Here is a 15,520-nt window from a genome sequence, read left to right on the forward strand (position 1 = left end):
CCATCCCTCCAGCCCTTTTTTTTTTTTTTTATTTCTCAGCCTCTTTGGGCTCGGTGGTTTGAACACAAGCTGTCCCAACGTGGCCAGTTCCTGCCGTGCTGCCAAGGTGACCAGACTATCTGCTTTGCCAGGGTTGGGCAAGGGACTATGGTGCATGCACATGCACATAGCCTGGGCTTGTGTGCATGTGTTGCCATACCTGGTACACAGGTGTGCATGAAGCTCAAACGCACACATGCCTGTGTGCAAAAGCAGACACACAGAAGCCTGGCCCCGAGTGTCCAGCACCAGTGCTGGTGTTGGTGCAGGTTTGTCCTCATGAGGACATGTGCACTTAGTTTTCCCACAGAGGAGCAGAGGTACACAGCTGACATTTACATCACCTGCAGACACACACCGCTGCGTGTGAGACTCAAGCTGTTGGATTGCTCACTTCATACCTTGCATTTTCATTCCCTGCATCCTCACCTCTGCATGAGCACCTTCTCTGGCCGCCAGTCATCTCCCTTGCCCTGCCACCCTCAGTGGACAACACCAGGCCATGGTAGCACCTCTCACCCCAGCACCATGGGGTTTCTTTGCCACTGGGGGGATAATGAAGGTGCAAGTTTTAGGCACCAGTGGGCCGGAGCCCTGGTGCCTGCCATGGTGAGGTGTTCATCAACACACCTGGTACTGACTGCTATCCTTCCCTCTCTTTCTTTCCCTGGGGTCACTTCCTAAACTACCTGCTCCCAAGTCTTTGACTCGAGGTCTGTTTCTGGGAAAATGCAAAGTGGGAACAGGTGCACACATATCCCTGATAATCCTAGAATAGCATGCACTATATTCCAGGTGATATGTTCATGAAAGGATGGTGCATACATGAGCACCTGTTGCATACTGGACCATGACCTGGGTACCTTGCATCCACTAACTTCATTAATTCCCAACAGTTGTACCAGGGAGGCTCTAACATTAGGCCTATTTAACCAGTGTGGAAATTGAGGCAAGGATTAATAGTACAAATGTGCACCTTAGAGATGGAGGCAGGGCAAGTTAGAGCATGTAGAGGCCAGGACCAGGCATAGGTCGAATCCATACCTACCTCACCCTACCACATCCCCGCCCCCCTTTGCTGTAGATGCTGGTGTGCAGGTAGAAAGGGGAAGCACCCTCATTCATCTTCTCAGCTCTGGCCCTGTGCCCCTGCCACCAGGTGCACATAACCTCTCCAGGGTGCTTTGTTTAGGAGGGTACAACCCCTCTGGCATTGGCTGGCCTGTCGCTGTGGGCCACTGGATTCTCTACTTTGTTTCTCCCTCTTGGAGAACATGGAGACCCAGGCAGTCTCTCCTAAGGTTGTTGGGCACTAAATAAAAGCTTCAGGAAAGAGAAAACTTTTCCTGGGACTTTCAGTAGCTGCCTCACCTGCTCTTAGGGCAGAGTCCTGCTGGCAAGACCCTTTGTTCTAGGACAGATGCCCTTAATCTTACCTCATTCTTCTGGGAACAGGTTCAGAGAGGGTCAGTGGCTCAAGGTCACATAGCACAGCAGGGGCCAAACAAGGTCCAAATGCCAGGCCCTCAGCCTACCAGCCCCAGGCTGTCTGCAGCCCCTGTGTCCCCACAGCATCAGTTAGCCATGAGGGACAGGCAGTGAGAGCCATTCAACTAGGAGGTGGTCCTAGGCCATCCAGAGAGACTCGTTTCACCTAGGGACATTAGGACCAGGTGTATGTGGTCAAGTGCAGGGTCTCTGTTCCCATGGCCCTCAAAGTCTTAGATTCTCATGCCAGTTCTGCTGTGGACTGGCCATGTGGCCTTGGGCAAGGTACTCACCCTCTCTGAGCCAAGTCTCTTGTCTCTATTGAAAGACACAATTGCATGAACTAAAGTAGCATGTGTCAAATGTTTGGCATGCCTCATGCATGATGGTGTACAGTTTCAGTTCCTTAGGGTTGGAAAGGCTTGCCTGGTTGGTGAGGTTGGTGTGAGACAGCTGTGGGGTCAGAATGTCAGTGCAGTCACCCTCTAGCAGTGAATGCCTTCCCACTCTGACCCTCATTGTACATGAGGCTGTGCCAAGAGCAGCCTGCACCTCACTCAGGAAAGGTAAGGTAATAATGCATGGAAGGGTGATGCTGTCAATACCTTTCGCTGTGTTCCGGAAAATTCCTCAGGTTCATGTTCCTGGCCCAGGCCCTGGGAAGACTTCCAGGGTACTTTGGGTTTGGCCTTGGACATTGTAGATGGGTCACCTGCAAGACTCCCTACCTGCCCACCCCACCCTTTCCCTCTCAGACCTCATCTTCCCCTTGCTTCCTGCTGATCCTCTTGCCTTAGACCTCAGCTCCTCCTTGCCTGTTCCAAGCCCTGGCTCTCTCCCAACCAACAGGATCATAGCTCCCCTGGGGGGTTATCTAGCACCTCCTGCAGCCTGGATCTTTTCCATTTATTCATTTCTCCTGAAATGTCTGTCTCCTCTCCCATCTGTTCTGAGCACCAAGGCAGCAGGGGCTTTCTACCCTGTTCACACTGTGCCTCACCTGGGGCCTCAAATGACTGGTGCTCAGTGAATATGGGCTGTGGAATAAATGGACGAATAAGGAAGACACAGCCCAGGCAACTCCACCATTTCACAGGGGAGGCCACAGTCTCCACCTGTTTGGCTGTGGATACTTTTGATGTCCACAACACATGGGAGAACCCACATAGGATCACAAAGGAAACAAAAAATGTGACCAGGACCCAGAGGAGCTTCTGATTTTACAGACAGGGAAACAGGTCCAGACAGGGCAAGGTCCTGTGACAAGTGGAGACCAATTTGGTCTTGGAATGGACTAGAGCCCTGCCTGCCATGTAGCAGTGCAGGCCTCAGGGGCACGGTTGAATTAGACTCCTGAGGGGCTTTGAGACTTGGTTCCCATTGCCCTCCTTAGCCTCCTCCTGGGAACTGGTCCCAGGCTCCAGACAATCAGACCTAGGCCCTGGCCTCAGGGACCTCCTGGCTGCTGGGATACTCAGAAGGATAGGTAATTGGTGCCCAGAATGGTCTGGCCTAGCACTGAGAGAAGCACAAGGGGTTGGGGCTTGGGGGTGGGTATTGAAGGTTGCACAGGGGGTGGAGGGAGAATGAGGAAGAGAGGGCATCGTGCAGAGGGTCTGGCATGTAGGCAGAGCAGGGAGGTGGGAAGCATTTCCTCTGAGTGCCATTTCTGGGGCATGGTAAATGAGGAAGAGGGCCTGGGCCCTCTCTGGGAGCTGTTCCTGCTCCCTCTCACCTACTCTGCCCACTCCCTGGCACTTAGCTCCAGCCCCATTGCTCTCCCTCCAGTTTCTTGAACACACAGAGCAACATTCCAGCCTTAGGGCCTTTATACCTGATGTTCCAGAATTGCTATTTCCACATTCTCTCAGAGAGGTCTTTCCTGTCTAGGACAGTGCCTACCCTGCCTCCAGCATAATCTGTGTTCTTTTCTCCTCAACATGGTTTCTGTTTGTCTTTCCCCACTCAGATGACAGCCACAGGCACATAGAGGTGCAGGAGATGAGTGAGTAAACATCGAGTGTGGTTCCAGTGAGCAGGTGGAGGCCTTGGCAGCTCTCTCAGAGCTGGGCTGTAAGGGGAACCCTGGGTGGAGTGATGGACCCATCCTATTTCCCTGGGCTCCTGATCTCAGAACTCAGCCTTTTGCCCATGACAGTTGAACCCTACGACCCTCAGAGGCCTTGTGAGGCCCTCCCAGGGAATATTCTGGTCCCCAAACAAAGCCAAATTTGCAAAATGAGGAGAAAAAGAAAAGGGAAACTGAGAAGGCAACTGTCCCTGTGTTCCCCCAGCAGAGCTTTTGGGTCATTGCAGGACAGAGGCTGGGGGCTCAGGACATGGTCCTGCCTAGCCTTTGCCTAGACAGGCCTCACATTGGGCCCAGCCCATGTTAAAGAAATATGACCTCCAAGGTGGGGCTTCCCGCACCACCCCCATAGGGACAAGCAGGCCTGGAGGGCTCCTTAGGGAGGAGGTGGCTGGAGCACAGAGGGACCAGAGGTAGGATACCTCAGTGGCAGACTCAGCTCTGTGTCTTATGACTGGTGACCTTGGACAAGGCTGTGCACATCTCTGTGCCTTATTCCCTCCTTTGTCAAAGATGCTTAAGCTATCCTACCTGGAATAATCTTTGATGCAATGCCAGGTACTCACTGAAGTCAGGCACTGGTTCCAGGGGCCCAAGAAACATGTTGTGGGGACTTGGCAAGGAGCACCAGTGGACCCAGGGACATCTTGGAAGGCTTCATAGAGGAGGAGTCATCCTTTGAGCTCAAAGGATGCATCGAGTTCCAGAAGGCAGGGCAAGGCATTTTGCAGTGGGGAACCAGCTTACACTGAGGTTCTAAGGTGTGGACATTCCTGAGACATTGCTTACTGAGGATTGCATGACCCTCAGTGGGAGCCCAGCCCTAGCCCTCTGTTTATTCCTAGTGTGTGTCCTTTTCTCTTGTTGATTTATAAGAACACTTTGTACATTAAGTACATCAATCTTTATTTTTTAGTAACAAATGTCAAAGAAACAAAGCATTTATATCTTTTATTTTCCTTATGGTGGGTTTCAATAAACAGCATCATAAATATTTTTATGTTGGCAAAATTTCCAGCCTGACAAAATTTATTTATGGTATTTTTTTTCTTTTTTTGGTTTGGGATGTTCTTTTTTTTAATTGCACTTTTCCCACTACTACTTAACCGCCTTATGCCCTCTTGCACCTCTACCCACTTGCCTCCCCCTACTCTCCACAATCACTGCACTATTGTCCATGTCCATGAGTCCTTTTTCTTTTTTTGCTTGATCCCTCCACCCCCTTACTACATCTTTCCCAGAGCTGTCAGCTTGCCCTCTATCTATGAGTCTGTCTCCATTTTGCTTGTTAGTTCAGTTTGTTCATAAGATTCCATGTGTGAGTGAGATTATATGGTACTTGCCTTTCGCTGACTGGCTTATTTCACTTAGCATAATGTTCTCCAGGTCCCAGGATATTTCTTGTTACTTAATATCAAATATTTGCTATCCCACACATATACATGCTGGGCACTTAAAAAATGTCTGAGACTCCAGTTAGGTTGAAACTTGAAAACTTACTGCTGGAAGAAAAATACGAGTCTTTGCTCACTGGGTTTCTCCTCCTGGAGTTCTTTCTGTCCATTTGCTCATTCCTTCCTGCTTGGAGTGAGGTCCAATTGAGGCCCTCCAGGGTCCTGTGACCTCTCTCCAGCATGAATCAGACCCAGAGATGTGATGGTGGAAGTGTGTGTATGTGTTGCAGGGGGGCAGAGATTTCGAGCTGGTCAACTTCCATGTATTAACTTGCTGAAGCACCATCATCACCCCATGAGATATATACCATAATTAATGCCATTTTACAGGTGAGAAAACTGGAGTTCGGAGAGTTTATATGACTCGCCCAATGTCATATAGGAAGGGACAGAGACAAGATAGGAACCCAAGCCATATTGCCCCAGAACTCATACTTTCAAACTCTCCTCTGGGATCCAGTTCAAGCTCATTAATATGCATTCATGGCCTTTCATAGCTCCAGTCTCTTTCATGTGTTGGTATAGTGCTTTGGCTGAAGTGCCTGTGCACCTAGGCACTTGATACACCTTCTCCTTCCCTGTTATTAGGGTGTGCCGCTGCCTGTTTCTCTACACCGCCTGCATCCCCTGATCCCTTAGAATCCTGGAATCTTGGGCTTGGAAGGGCCAGCCCTTCATTGGCAAATAGGAACAGGAAGTTTCAGAGTCACGGAGGCCTTGGCCTATGCCCAGTGTGTGAAGAACAGAGCCAGGTGTGCTCCTTGGTATACGGAACTTGGAGCTCCACTCATTGTATTGTGGTTGGTTTCAGGCTGTGCTCTCTCTGCTTTTGCTGCTCCCTCCAGGAAACCCCTCCACACCCCGGCTGGGTGAGCTGCCTTCACTGGGATGAGGTGCTGCCTGAAATAGCAACTCTAGCAGAGAGTGCTCAGGGACCTCGGTCCTCTGCTGTTCCCAGAGGCCTGGGGCCAAGGACACTCTGTCTCCTTTCTGCCCCTGCCTCCTGTAGAAGGATGTTCTCGAGATAAAAATACCCCTGGAAACATTCCTTGGTGCCTGGCCTGACCCGTCATCCACCCCTGGGGCCAGAATCTCCTGCCCTGGCTTCCCTCAGGTATCAAAGGATAGATGTCTGCCCCTTCTGGAGACTTGGTACAGCTTTCCACTGGAGTCAGTGTCTCCAGCCTGTCTCCAGACCACAGAATGGGGTGGGCCTGAAGGGTCGTGGGCACTTGTGGTTTCTGCAGCCAACACATACCAAGCATTGCCTGCTGGTCAGTGCTCTCCCAACCATAGAGAAGCAAGGGAGCTAGGCTGCTCCCTGGCGGAGGGAGCTCATGGCTTACTTGCTTAGTTGACTGCCGTGGCACATTCGGAGAGCATCACTTGGGGTCAAGTAGGAGGGTTGGGGATGTGCCAGCTTGAATCCTGCTGGGGACCCCTATTTCTGCTCTGAGCTTCCTGTGCCAGCTGCCAGAGCTGGAAAACCCCTGTCAGAGAACACTGGGAGGACCTGGTGCTGACTCTGGATCTACTGTGTGCCACCTACTTGGCAGGCTCCGAGGTAGGTGGAGTCTACCCAATTTGCAGATGAGGAGGCTGAGGCCCAGGGAGAGGTCCACGGTAAGCTGGGAGAGTGGCCAGGCCTTGAATTTGGGAATAAGGACTCTCTTTCCCCTTGTGTGCCACCCCTCCTAGGAGAGTTGATGTCATGTTGGCAATGATGACAGCAGCCTCCTCCTGGAACCCTGCTGTGCCAGGCCCTGTGCCCAGAGGATACCTCCCTCATCACATTGAACTGCACATCCCCTGGGAGTCTAGTCATTAGCCCATTTTGTGGAGGAGGAAGCTGGGCCTCAGGAAGGGGAAGTGCCTTGCCCTGTTCCCCAGGAGATGTCAGCCCCGGCCTTGGCTGACAGGTTGGCACTGGCAGGAAGGTGCAGGGGGTGCTCCAGTGTTTGTCCAGTTCCTGCCCTTGCTGGCTGGGAGGCTGAGGGCCAGTCTGGCCTGTCTGGGCTCTGGCTGCCCCTTTGTTGTGTGTAAATCCTGCCTCCCTCCCACCCAGACTACCCCATCCAGGACTGTGACCATACATGACCCAGGAGAATGTGTAGTACACTTCAGATGGCTGAACTCTCATCACGGGCTGCTGCAGGGTGGCAGCAGGAGCACTGGACAGGGCATCTAGAGACCTGTGTTCTTGTCTTCAAGGTGCCACTCATTCAGTTGCTTTGTAATCTTGGGCAAGTCACTTCTCTGTGCCTCAGTTTCCCTATAGAATGGAGCTAATTTTGCCTCCCTCATGGGTGAGAACCAATCTGACAGACTGGATTTGTGTGTCCAGAGAAAACACTTTTAAGGAAATAGAGAGTCAGGAATGAGGTTGAGAGAGCCTGGGGCAGGCTAGATGACCAGCAGGAAACCAGGAGGGGCAGGCTGTCCACCCTCATCCCTTCTCCCTAACCTTTTATGGCTCCCATTGCCCTATGACAGATACCTCCTCTGCTCACAGTTCCAGCTCTTAGGTGACCCGGGGCAAGGGACTTAACCTCTCCCAGCCTCAATTTCTCCATTTGTCCAGTAGGAAGAACCATCTATCTTTCAGAGTGGGGCCTTGAAGGCTGGAATAACTGAAGCCAAGAGCTGAGCACGCAGGGCCAGGCACAGTGTGGGCCCACTCAAGGGGACAGGCATAAGATTAGAGACCTAGGCACAAGTCTTTGCCATGGGAATTCCCAGCTGTGGGCAGTGGTCTGTGATGGAGCCTCTCTGAGCCTCAATTTCCCCATCAGTTTTGAGAGTGAAAGACCCAAGAGAGGCACTGAAGGGCCTAGGGAAGCTGCTCAGGGAATGATGAGGGATGGGGAAGCAGTGGGTGAGGACTGGGAGTTTTGAGTTGAAAGACTGGAGGGCCATACAGGCCATTTCCATACAGAGTAAACAGAGGTCCAGAGAGGGGAAGTGACTCATCCAAGGTCACATAGCTTGTAGGAGGCAGGGCTGGAACTTGGACTCATCTCTGTTTGCCCATTGCTATTATCTGCCCCAAGAGGCTTATCATGTGTGGTGACCCATCAACAGCTGCCTTAGTCCCAGCTAGAAAAACCAGTGTGACAGTGGATTACAGTCAGCCTTGGATATAAAAGTGTAGGGCTTCATGGGCTCAGTGGCTGGCAAGTGGGGGAAGGTGAGAAGGGCATTCCAAGTCAGCTGGCCTCTGGAAATTCACAGAGTATCTTCCCAACACATTCTTCTGTGATCCTTACAACAGGATCCTTATGCAGGAGATGAAAGCAGGGGGCCCCTTTGACAGATGGGAAAACTGAGGCTTGGGGATTGCAGGGACCACATAGGATGTGTGTATGTTCAAGGCAAGTCTCTGACAAGTTACTGTATAGTCATATACACATTCACCCACCCATCTATTTATCTGTCTCCCCAACCACCACATTCTTCCATCCACTTGTTCACCTATGAATATACCCACCTACCCACCCACCCATTCATTTATCCATTCACACGCCCACATACCTGTACATAGTCCATCCATCATCCATCCATCCATCCATCCATCCACTCTACTAATTTATCCATCCTCATACCCACCTACCCATCCATAATCCATCTATCTATAATCTACTCATCCATCCATAATTATCCATCTAGCATGCATGCATCCACCTATTTATCCACACATCCACATATCCATCCATAATTCATCTATCTATAGTCCTCCCATCCATCCATTTACACACCCACCTACCCATTTATAATGTGTGGTGACTCATCGACAGTTGGATTTATTTTCTTTTTTAAAAAAAGATTTTATTTATTTATTTTAGAGAGAGGGGAAAAGAGGGAGAGAGAAATAGTGATTGGTTGTCTCTCTCATGCCTCCACCTGGGGACCTGGCCTGCAACCCAGGAATGTGCCCTAACTGGGAATCGAACCGGCAACCTTTTGGTCTGCAGGGTGGCACTCAATCCACTAAGCCATACCAGCCAGAGCAAAAGTTGGATTTATAATACACCCATCCATTCATCCATAATTCATTTATTCAGCCATAATCCATCTATCCATCTATTCATAATCCATCCATCCATCCATCTATGCATCCACCCATTCATTCATTTATCCATCCACACCTATCCATTAATAATTTACCCACCCACTCATCCATTATCTATCCATCTATAATCTACCCATCTATCCGCCCATAAGTCAATCATCTACCCATTCATCTGACTATCTGTCCATCTACCCTTTCATTTATCCTTTCATATAGTCACCCATCCATCATCCATCCATTTATCCATCAATCCACAGGTGGGCCCTATGATTGGAATTGGGAAGGCTCTTCAGGTGGTGGCTAGGGGCATAGGCTATGGACCTGAGTTGCTCTGTGACTTTAGGAGAATTACCATATTACCTGCCTCTTTAGAATGGGAACAGCAGTAGTTCTAACCTTGTGGGTTTGTTGTGAGTATTACATGAGTTTGATATCTGTAAACCACCTACCACAATGTCTGGATGCAGTAGACACTTGCTAATTATCAGCTGTTATTTTCTCTGAGGACCCATTTTGTCTTGCTCTTCTCTGGTTCTGAAAGTTTGTCATGGACAGGCTGACATGTTGTGAAGGTATGGGGTATCAGAGGTGTGGGAGGCACCCTCCTCCTCCCACCAGGGCCCTGGGGGTAGCAAGCAGAAATGTGGGTTCGTGTGGAAATTTCTGACTTCTGAGCCCCTCTGAGGAGAGCAGACCATCTACAGTGATTTGGCTTTGCTTTATTAACTTTAGGGTCTTCTAGAGACTGATTCATCTCCAGCTGATGCTGGAAAAATGGCAGCTGCTGCTAATGCAGCCTTGAAGACAGCCATGTGCCCACTCAACACCGTTACTTAGAAAATAGGATTCAAGAGGTAAGATTAAGGTCACTGATGTGCACCTGTCCATCTAGTCATTCATTCAGTCAAACATGCATCTATGCACCCACCCACTTATCTATCTATTCCCTTATTCAGCCTCTCATTCACTCACTATCCATCCACTAGTTCCACATATCCTCCCATCCATTTGCCATCTACCCACCTACCTAACCCATCCAGCCATCTTTCCATCTGTGTATTTATCCATCTTCCAATTATTCATCCACCATCACTCCCAGACATTCATCAATTCGCCCAACCACCCATGCATCCTCTTATCCATTGATTCATTCATCTATTCCTCCACTCACTAATCTATCCACCTAACCCATCCAATAATTTTTCATCCATCTAACCCATCCATCTTTCTGGTTACTACTTATCCATCCATATACTTATCTGCCAGTCCCATTTATCTATCCATGTGCTTGACCACCTATCTGCACATATAGCTGTCTCCTCATTCATTGGTCCATCCATCTTCTCATCCATTTCTCCATTCAAGTGCTTATTCCCTCATCCCTTTGTCCAGTCAGTGAGCATTTCCTGGATACCCTTTCTGTGCCAGGCCTGCATTAACCTCTCTGCACTTGGGCAAGGTCAACTCTGACATGAGGTAGAGAGTAGTTTCACCCTAACAGTAGAATCTAGGGCCAGAGAATCCAAAGGGCTTTATTGAAGTAGTGGCCTTCAGCTGATCCCTGAAGGGTGAGAAGATTTTAAACATTTCCTTATGCCATGAGTTGGGGGTTGGCCACATGGGGCAGAGGGATGCCACAATGAAATGCATCAGGAGCCTGTTGCTGTGGCAGACAGGAGTGGCCTGGACAGGAGGGTGGCTTTAAGGATTTGGGAGGTAAAATACATAGGACCTGTTGAGGGAATAGATATGGGTACTGATGGAGAGGGAGGAGGCCAAGCTTGTAGCTGGGGCGATTGGAGAAGTGGTGATTGGCTGCCAGCTAACCCCATGAGGAGTGGGAGGAGAAGGGGAAAGGTGAGTGAGGAGAAGGTGAGGAGGGGCAAGAGAAGAGGAGGGAGAGGAGGAGGTGGGGGAGGAAAAGAGAGAGAAGGAGGTTTGGAAGAAGAGAAGAAACTATGTTGACCACGTGGTGCTGTGGAACATCCAGGAGGGGAAGCTTGAGTTCAGGAACCTTTGCCACAGGGGGGCCACCTGAGGCCTGTGAGAAACAGCCCAGGAGACCACGTTCTGTGAAGGTAGTTTAGTGGTTGGTGATCCCAAGGAATCTTGTACATGAAGTGAGTGGGGAGTGAGCCAGGAAGGGAAGGAGCTATTGTGGGATGGATTTTTGACAAAGCCACTGCTGGGGGCAATGGGCTGAGGAACTTGGGGAGGTAGCTAGACCCAGCACTCCTGTCAATCATCGATTGCAGGTTGCTCCTGGAACATTCATTCCCTAGCTTGCCCTAGAGCTATTGGACAGAAAGACTGTGTTGGTGGTTGGATAGTGGGCAGTGGGCCCTGGAATGGTGAGGATCCAGGGAATAGGTGGAACACTGACCACTCCCATCCCTATCAAATAACATATTGTTGCTGTTCCTCTCCTTGGGCCTAGCAAGGCCTCAGCACAGAAAGCTTGTGCTGTGTCAACCTGGAGTGTTTTCAGGCTATGAATGTACACTGTGGGGAGAGGTTGGTCTGTGCATTGGTGGAGGGGAAGGGAACTTGGCCTGCAAAGGTGACCCTGCACTAGAGTTTGTCCTCTTCTCCTAGACTCTGAGAATGCAAATGGTCCCCCTTCCAACCCTCCATCTCTCCTCCAGATCAACTCTTGGCTATCCCCAAGCTAGCCTCAGCTTCCTCACTGGCCCCCCCACACTCCTGAATGTGCCAGCATGCCCTACCCTGATCCTTGCTCCATGGCACCCCTACCAGGGGTAGGAATGCCAGGAGCTGTCCCCTACCAGGAATGCTGTCTCCTCCCCCCACTCCATCCAGGCCTGTGCACTTCCAGCCCCTGGTGCCTGTCACTACTGAGCTCCCTGCCTTGCTGCAGTACATCTGCCCTTAGGCCTGCCCATCTGCAAAATGAAAGATTGGATTTTCAAAGGTCTCCTCCTAAGTCTGATGAAGAGCAAATGGAGTAGGAGATTCTGAAGCTGTCCCAGGACACAGTGAGAAAGTTCCAAGGTGGATTAGTGATATCTGCCACAAGCATGGGCTAGAGAAAGTTGTGTGTAAGCCACATTCTGGTTTTCCTGGAACGAAGTGATCTTTAAGGATTCTTCCAAAGGTATGACTTGATGAGGTTGGAGTTCCCCACCCCTGGACATTCTAAGCAAGAGCCGAATGCCTTGGGTCAGCGGTGCTGGGATGGGTTTTATCTCTGTTGTTGAGTGCTGAGATTCAGGATGTTTGTATGTCTAATCACTACATGGGATGACAAAGGCCTGGAGGACTGAAACTGAAATACAGTATCATGCTTGCATTCTGCCTTGGGGCCTGGGGACATGGTTGTTTTTTTTTTCCCCTACCCTCAGGCTGGGAGCTCATCCCTTGAAGGCTGTGTGACCTGTGGCAAGTGACTCAATTTTTCTTGAGCTTCACTTTCCTCATCTGGAAAATGGGGTAATAGTTATAATGTTGTTGTAGGAATTAAGCGAGTTAATTAGAGCTCTTAGAACAGTGCCTGATGGATAATAAGCACTGGATGTACATTGATTACTATGCTTATACCTCAGAAGTGATCCCGGCCAGAGGAGAGGCTCCTGAAGGTGGGGGATCTTGAGTCTTTGCCCCTCAGGGCCCCTCCATTGGCCATTATAGTCACTGTTTTCTTGGCAACTGAGAATGTGAGCCCAGGTCTTGTCCTGGTCTCCTCCAGATATCATTGAAACCTAAAGTGTCCAGAGCCTCAGGGGACTGGGCATGGAGTGTTGTGCTCTATCTAGAGGCCCCTCTCAGTGACTTTTGGACCCCTCCCACGGGTCATGTGGTAGCTGCCTCTCTAAAATCCCAGCTCCCGCCTGACTAGTGTTATCAGCAGGCTGGATGCCAGAGGCTGTGTCCATTGCTGGTAGGCTGGCAGGGACAGTTCCAGCACTTCTCTGGTGCTCTGGGTCCATGTGCTCCACTGCCCACTCTGCCTGCTAGGCTTGCTTCACTGCTGTCTTCAGTGTGGAAGTCACCCTGTCTCTTTTGGTTCAGGTATTGCACCCCAGTGTCTCTCTCCCATTCCCTCCCAGCAGTGCCCAGGGCCCTCCCTGGCCAACGTGGGCACCTGCTGACAATGGTCCTGTTATCTCTACCATCTCATCCCAGCCCACAAATTGCTATGTGACTTTGGAAGAGTCTCAGCCTCAGTTCTTCCATCTATAAAATTGGGAGCCGGCCTGCTTGCTTGCTAAAGCTTCTTTCATCAAAACAAATCTAATTTCATTTCTTATCTGATTTAACCATGTGCAGTTTCTGAGCAAGAGCTAAATACCTGTATATCCCTGGTTGAGGATATTGTCCCACATTTCTTTCTTTTTAAAAATTTTTTATGTATTGGTTTGAAATAGAGAGACAGAGAGAGAGAGAGAGAGAGAGAGAGAGAGAGAGAGAGAGAGAGAGAGAGAGGGAGGGAGGGAGAGAGGGAGGGGGGGAGAGAGAGAGATCGATTTGCTGTTCCACCCATCCATGCATTCACTGGTTGATTCCTGTGTGTGTCCTGACTGACCTGAGATTGAATCTGCATTGGGATGATGCTCCAACCAGTTGAGCTGCTTGGCCAGAGCTCATCTTACATTTCTTAAACCGGGTCCTCAGAGACTCAATTTAAGAGCTGTGTAATCTTCTTGCCAAGCCAGTGTTTATATGTGAGGAGTGTCCTTGGGACATTTGGTAAGTTGGTGGTGCTGGGGTTGTTGCTCATGGGTTTTCTACTGGGGCTTTCTTTGTGGTGCTGTGTTCACCAAGCCTATGAGGGACTCTCCATACCCTGAGTGTGTCATACACACATGCATCCACACATGCACATGCATGTACACAGACAGTACAGTGAAGGCAAGAGAAGCTGAGACTGGACTATACTTGGCTCCCACTCTGTCTCTGTTCTTTACTTTCTGAGTGACTTGGACAACTGACTTTGCTGTGAGTCTCAGTTTCCAGCTCTGAGAAAAATGGGAGAAGGTATAAACATGACCTTGTTGATTTTTTTCTATGTGGTTCTAGGAGGAATGTCAACAGGTGAGAGGGTTGCCGGGCCTGTGTGACATAGTCTGGGTGAGTCCTAAGTGCTCAGCCTTATAGAGACACCAGGAGTCACAGCAGCAGCCCCACCTACCTGGGAGCAGGCCAGGTGTGGGGCTGCTCAACTGCCAGGAGCTGTGCACCAGGATGAGCTCTCTGGACTTTGATTCTTGCAATTCTGTCCCAAGCAGGCCTTGAGCTGCCTTGGAGTCCCAGCTGGAGTAACCATGACCCGTTAGATGTCTCTCCAGGCCTCCAGGCCACACAAACCCACCCCCAGCAATCTGGCAGCCACCTGCTGGCATCTGTGTACCCCAACCTTGGCACCTCCCTTTGGAGGGTCCGGAAATCTGGGGATGAGCTGTCTTCCTGGCACAGGGAGTCCTTGGGGAGCTCACCACCACTGGCTCCCTGCCCCCTGGCCCAGACTGAAGCAGCATTCATCATTCTAGCTTCCAGTCTCAGCTCCTCCAATCCATGGTGAGGTGGCCAGGTGGAGCACCTATTGGGGGAGGATAGTAACATGAGGAGAGGCCCCATGGAATCTGGGGCCCCATGACGGGAGACCTTGCATTAGACAAAAATGGTTTGAATATCAGCTCTCCTGCTTATTGGCTGTGTGGTTTTGGGTAAGGCACTTTACTTTTCTGAATCTCCATTAAGAGAGAAGTACAGATAGTAGCTACCTCCTTGAGCTGTGGACTGGCTGACCTAAGAGCATTTGCTGATGTGTCTGGCCTGCTCTTGCTGTGGTTGGAGGAGCTGGTTCTCTCAGGTAGTAAGTACTGCATGAGCATCTGGGGGTCCAGTAGCATCTAGGAACCTAGACAGACCTTAGAAGGGGTCTGTAGCCTCATGGCTCTACCCAACCCTGTCTCCCAGATGTTTGGAGCAGAGGTCAGAGGTTGTGCCTCTCTGAGGCTCTGGTTGCAACTGGCCATACAGACCAGGGATGAATCCTGGTGTTGCTACCTCTTGGCTATGTCATTTCCAGTGTCTAAGCCTCTCGTGGGTATCCAGCTGCCTGTCTCCCTGCTGCTGTCCTGGGACCTTCTCTGGGGCCTCAGTGTCTTCTGGGCACTTCAAGCCTTCCAGCCTTGTCTAGCTCTGACCTCATAGTGCAACCAGGTGGGGTCTGGGGGTGCATGGGGTCCCCATTGGTGGGGAGGAGCATGTCTAACCTCCTTGTGCTCATGTCTGGGCCAGCTGGCCAGGGGTCTCCCTCTCCTTCCACCTCAGCCCTGCTGAGGCAGGGTGAGGTCCTAAGTACCCGCAGCCCCAGTGCTAACAGCCAGATGGCCCCAGTGCCCACAGGGCCAGGTGGTG

General features: G+C 50.6%; 1 protein-coding gene across 7 annotated transcripts in view; it reads left to right on the forward strand.

Annotated features, from left to right (window-relative positions):
* Positions 1-15,520, forward strand: part of KCNJ12 (potassium inwardly rectifying channel subfamily J member 12) — a 59,549-nt gene that overhangs the window by 25,941 nt on the left and 18,088 nt on the right. For 5 of the 7 annotated variants that reach the window (XR_006783983.1, XR_006783982.1, XM_045824281.1 and 2 more), the window contains exon 2: positions 40-106. The exons of 1 other annotated variant lie outside the window; for it this stretch is intronic. Coding sequence is in view for 3 of the 6 variants with exons in the window: in XM_045824281.1 (XP_045680237.1) it covers positions 40-106 (67 nt within the window). In the remaining 3 variants the exon portion in view is untranslated. Of the gene's footprint in view, positions 1-39; positions 107-9,907; positions 9,994-15,520 lie in introns of those variants that run through there. One more of the 7 variants, XM_045824283.1, reaches the window with a different exon arrangement.

The sequence above is a fragment of the Phyllostomus hastatus genome, unplaced genomic scaffold (genome assembly GCF_019186645.2).
Source record: "Phyllostomus hastatus isolate PE091 unplaced genomic scaffold, TTU_PhHast_1.1 phas_scaffold_55, whole genome shotgun sequence".
NCBI lineage: Eukaryota > Metazoa > Chordata > Mammalia > Chiroptera > Phyllostomidae > Phyllostomus > Phyllostomus hastatus.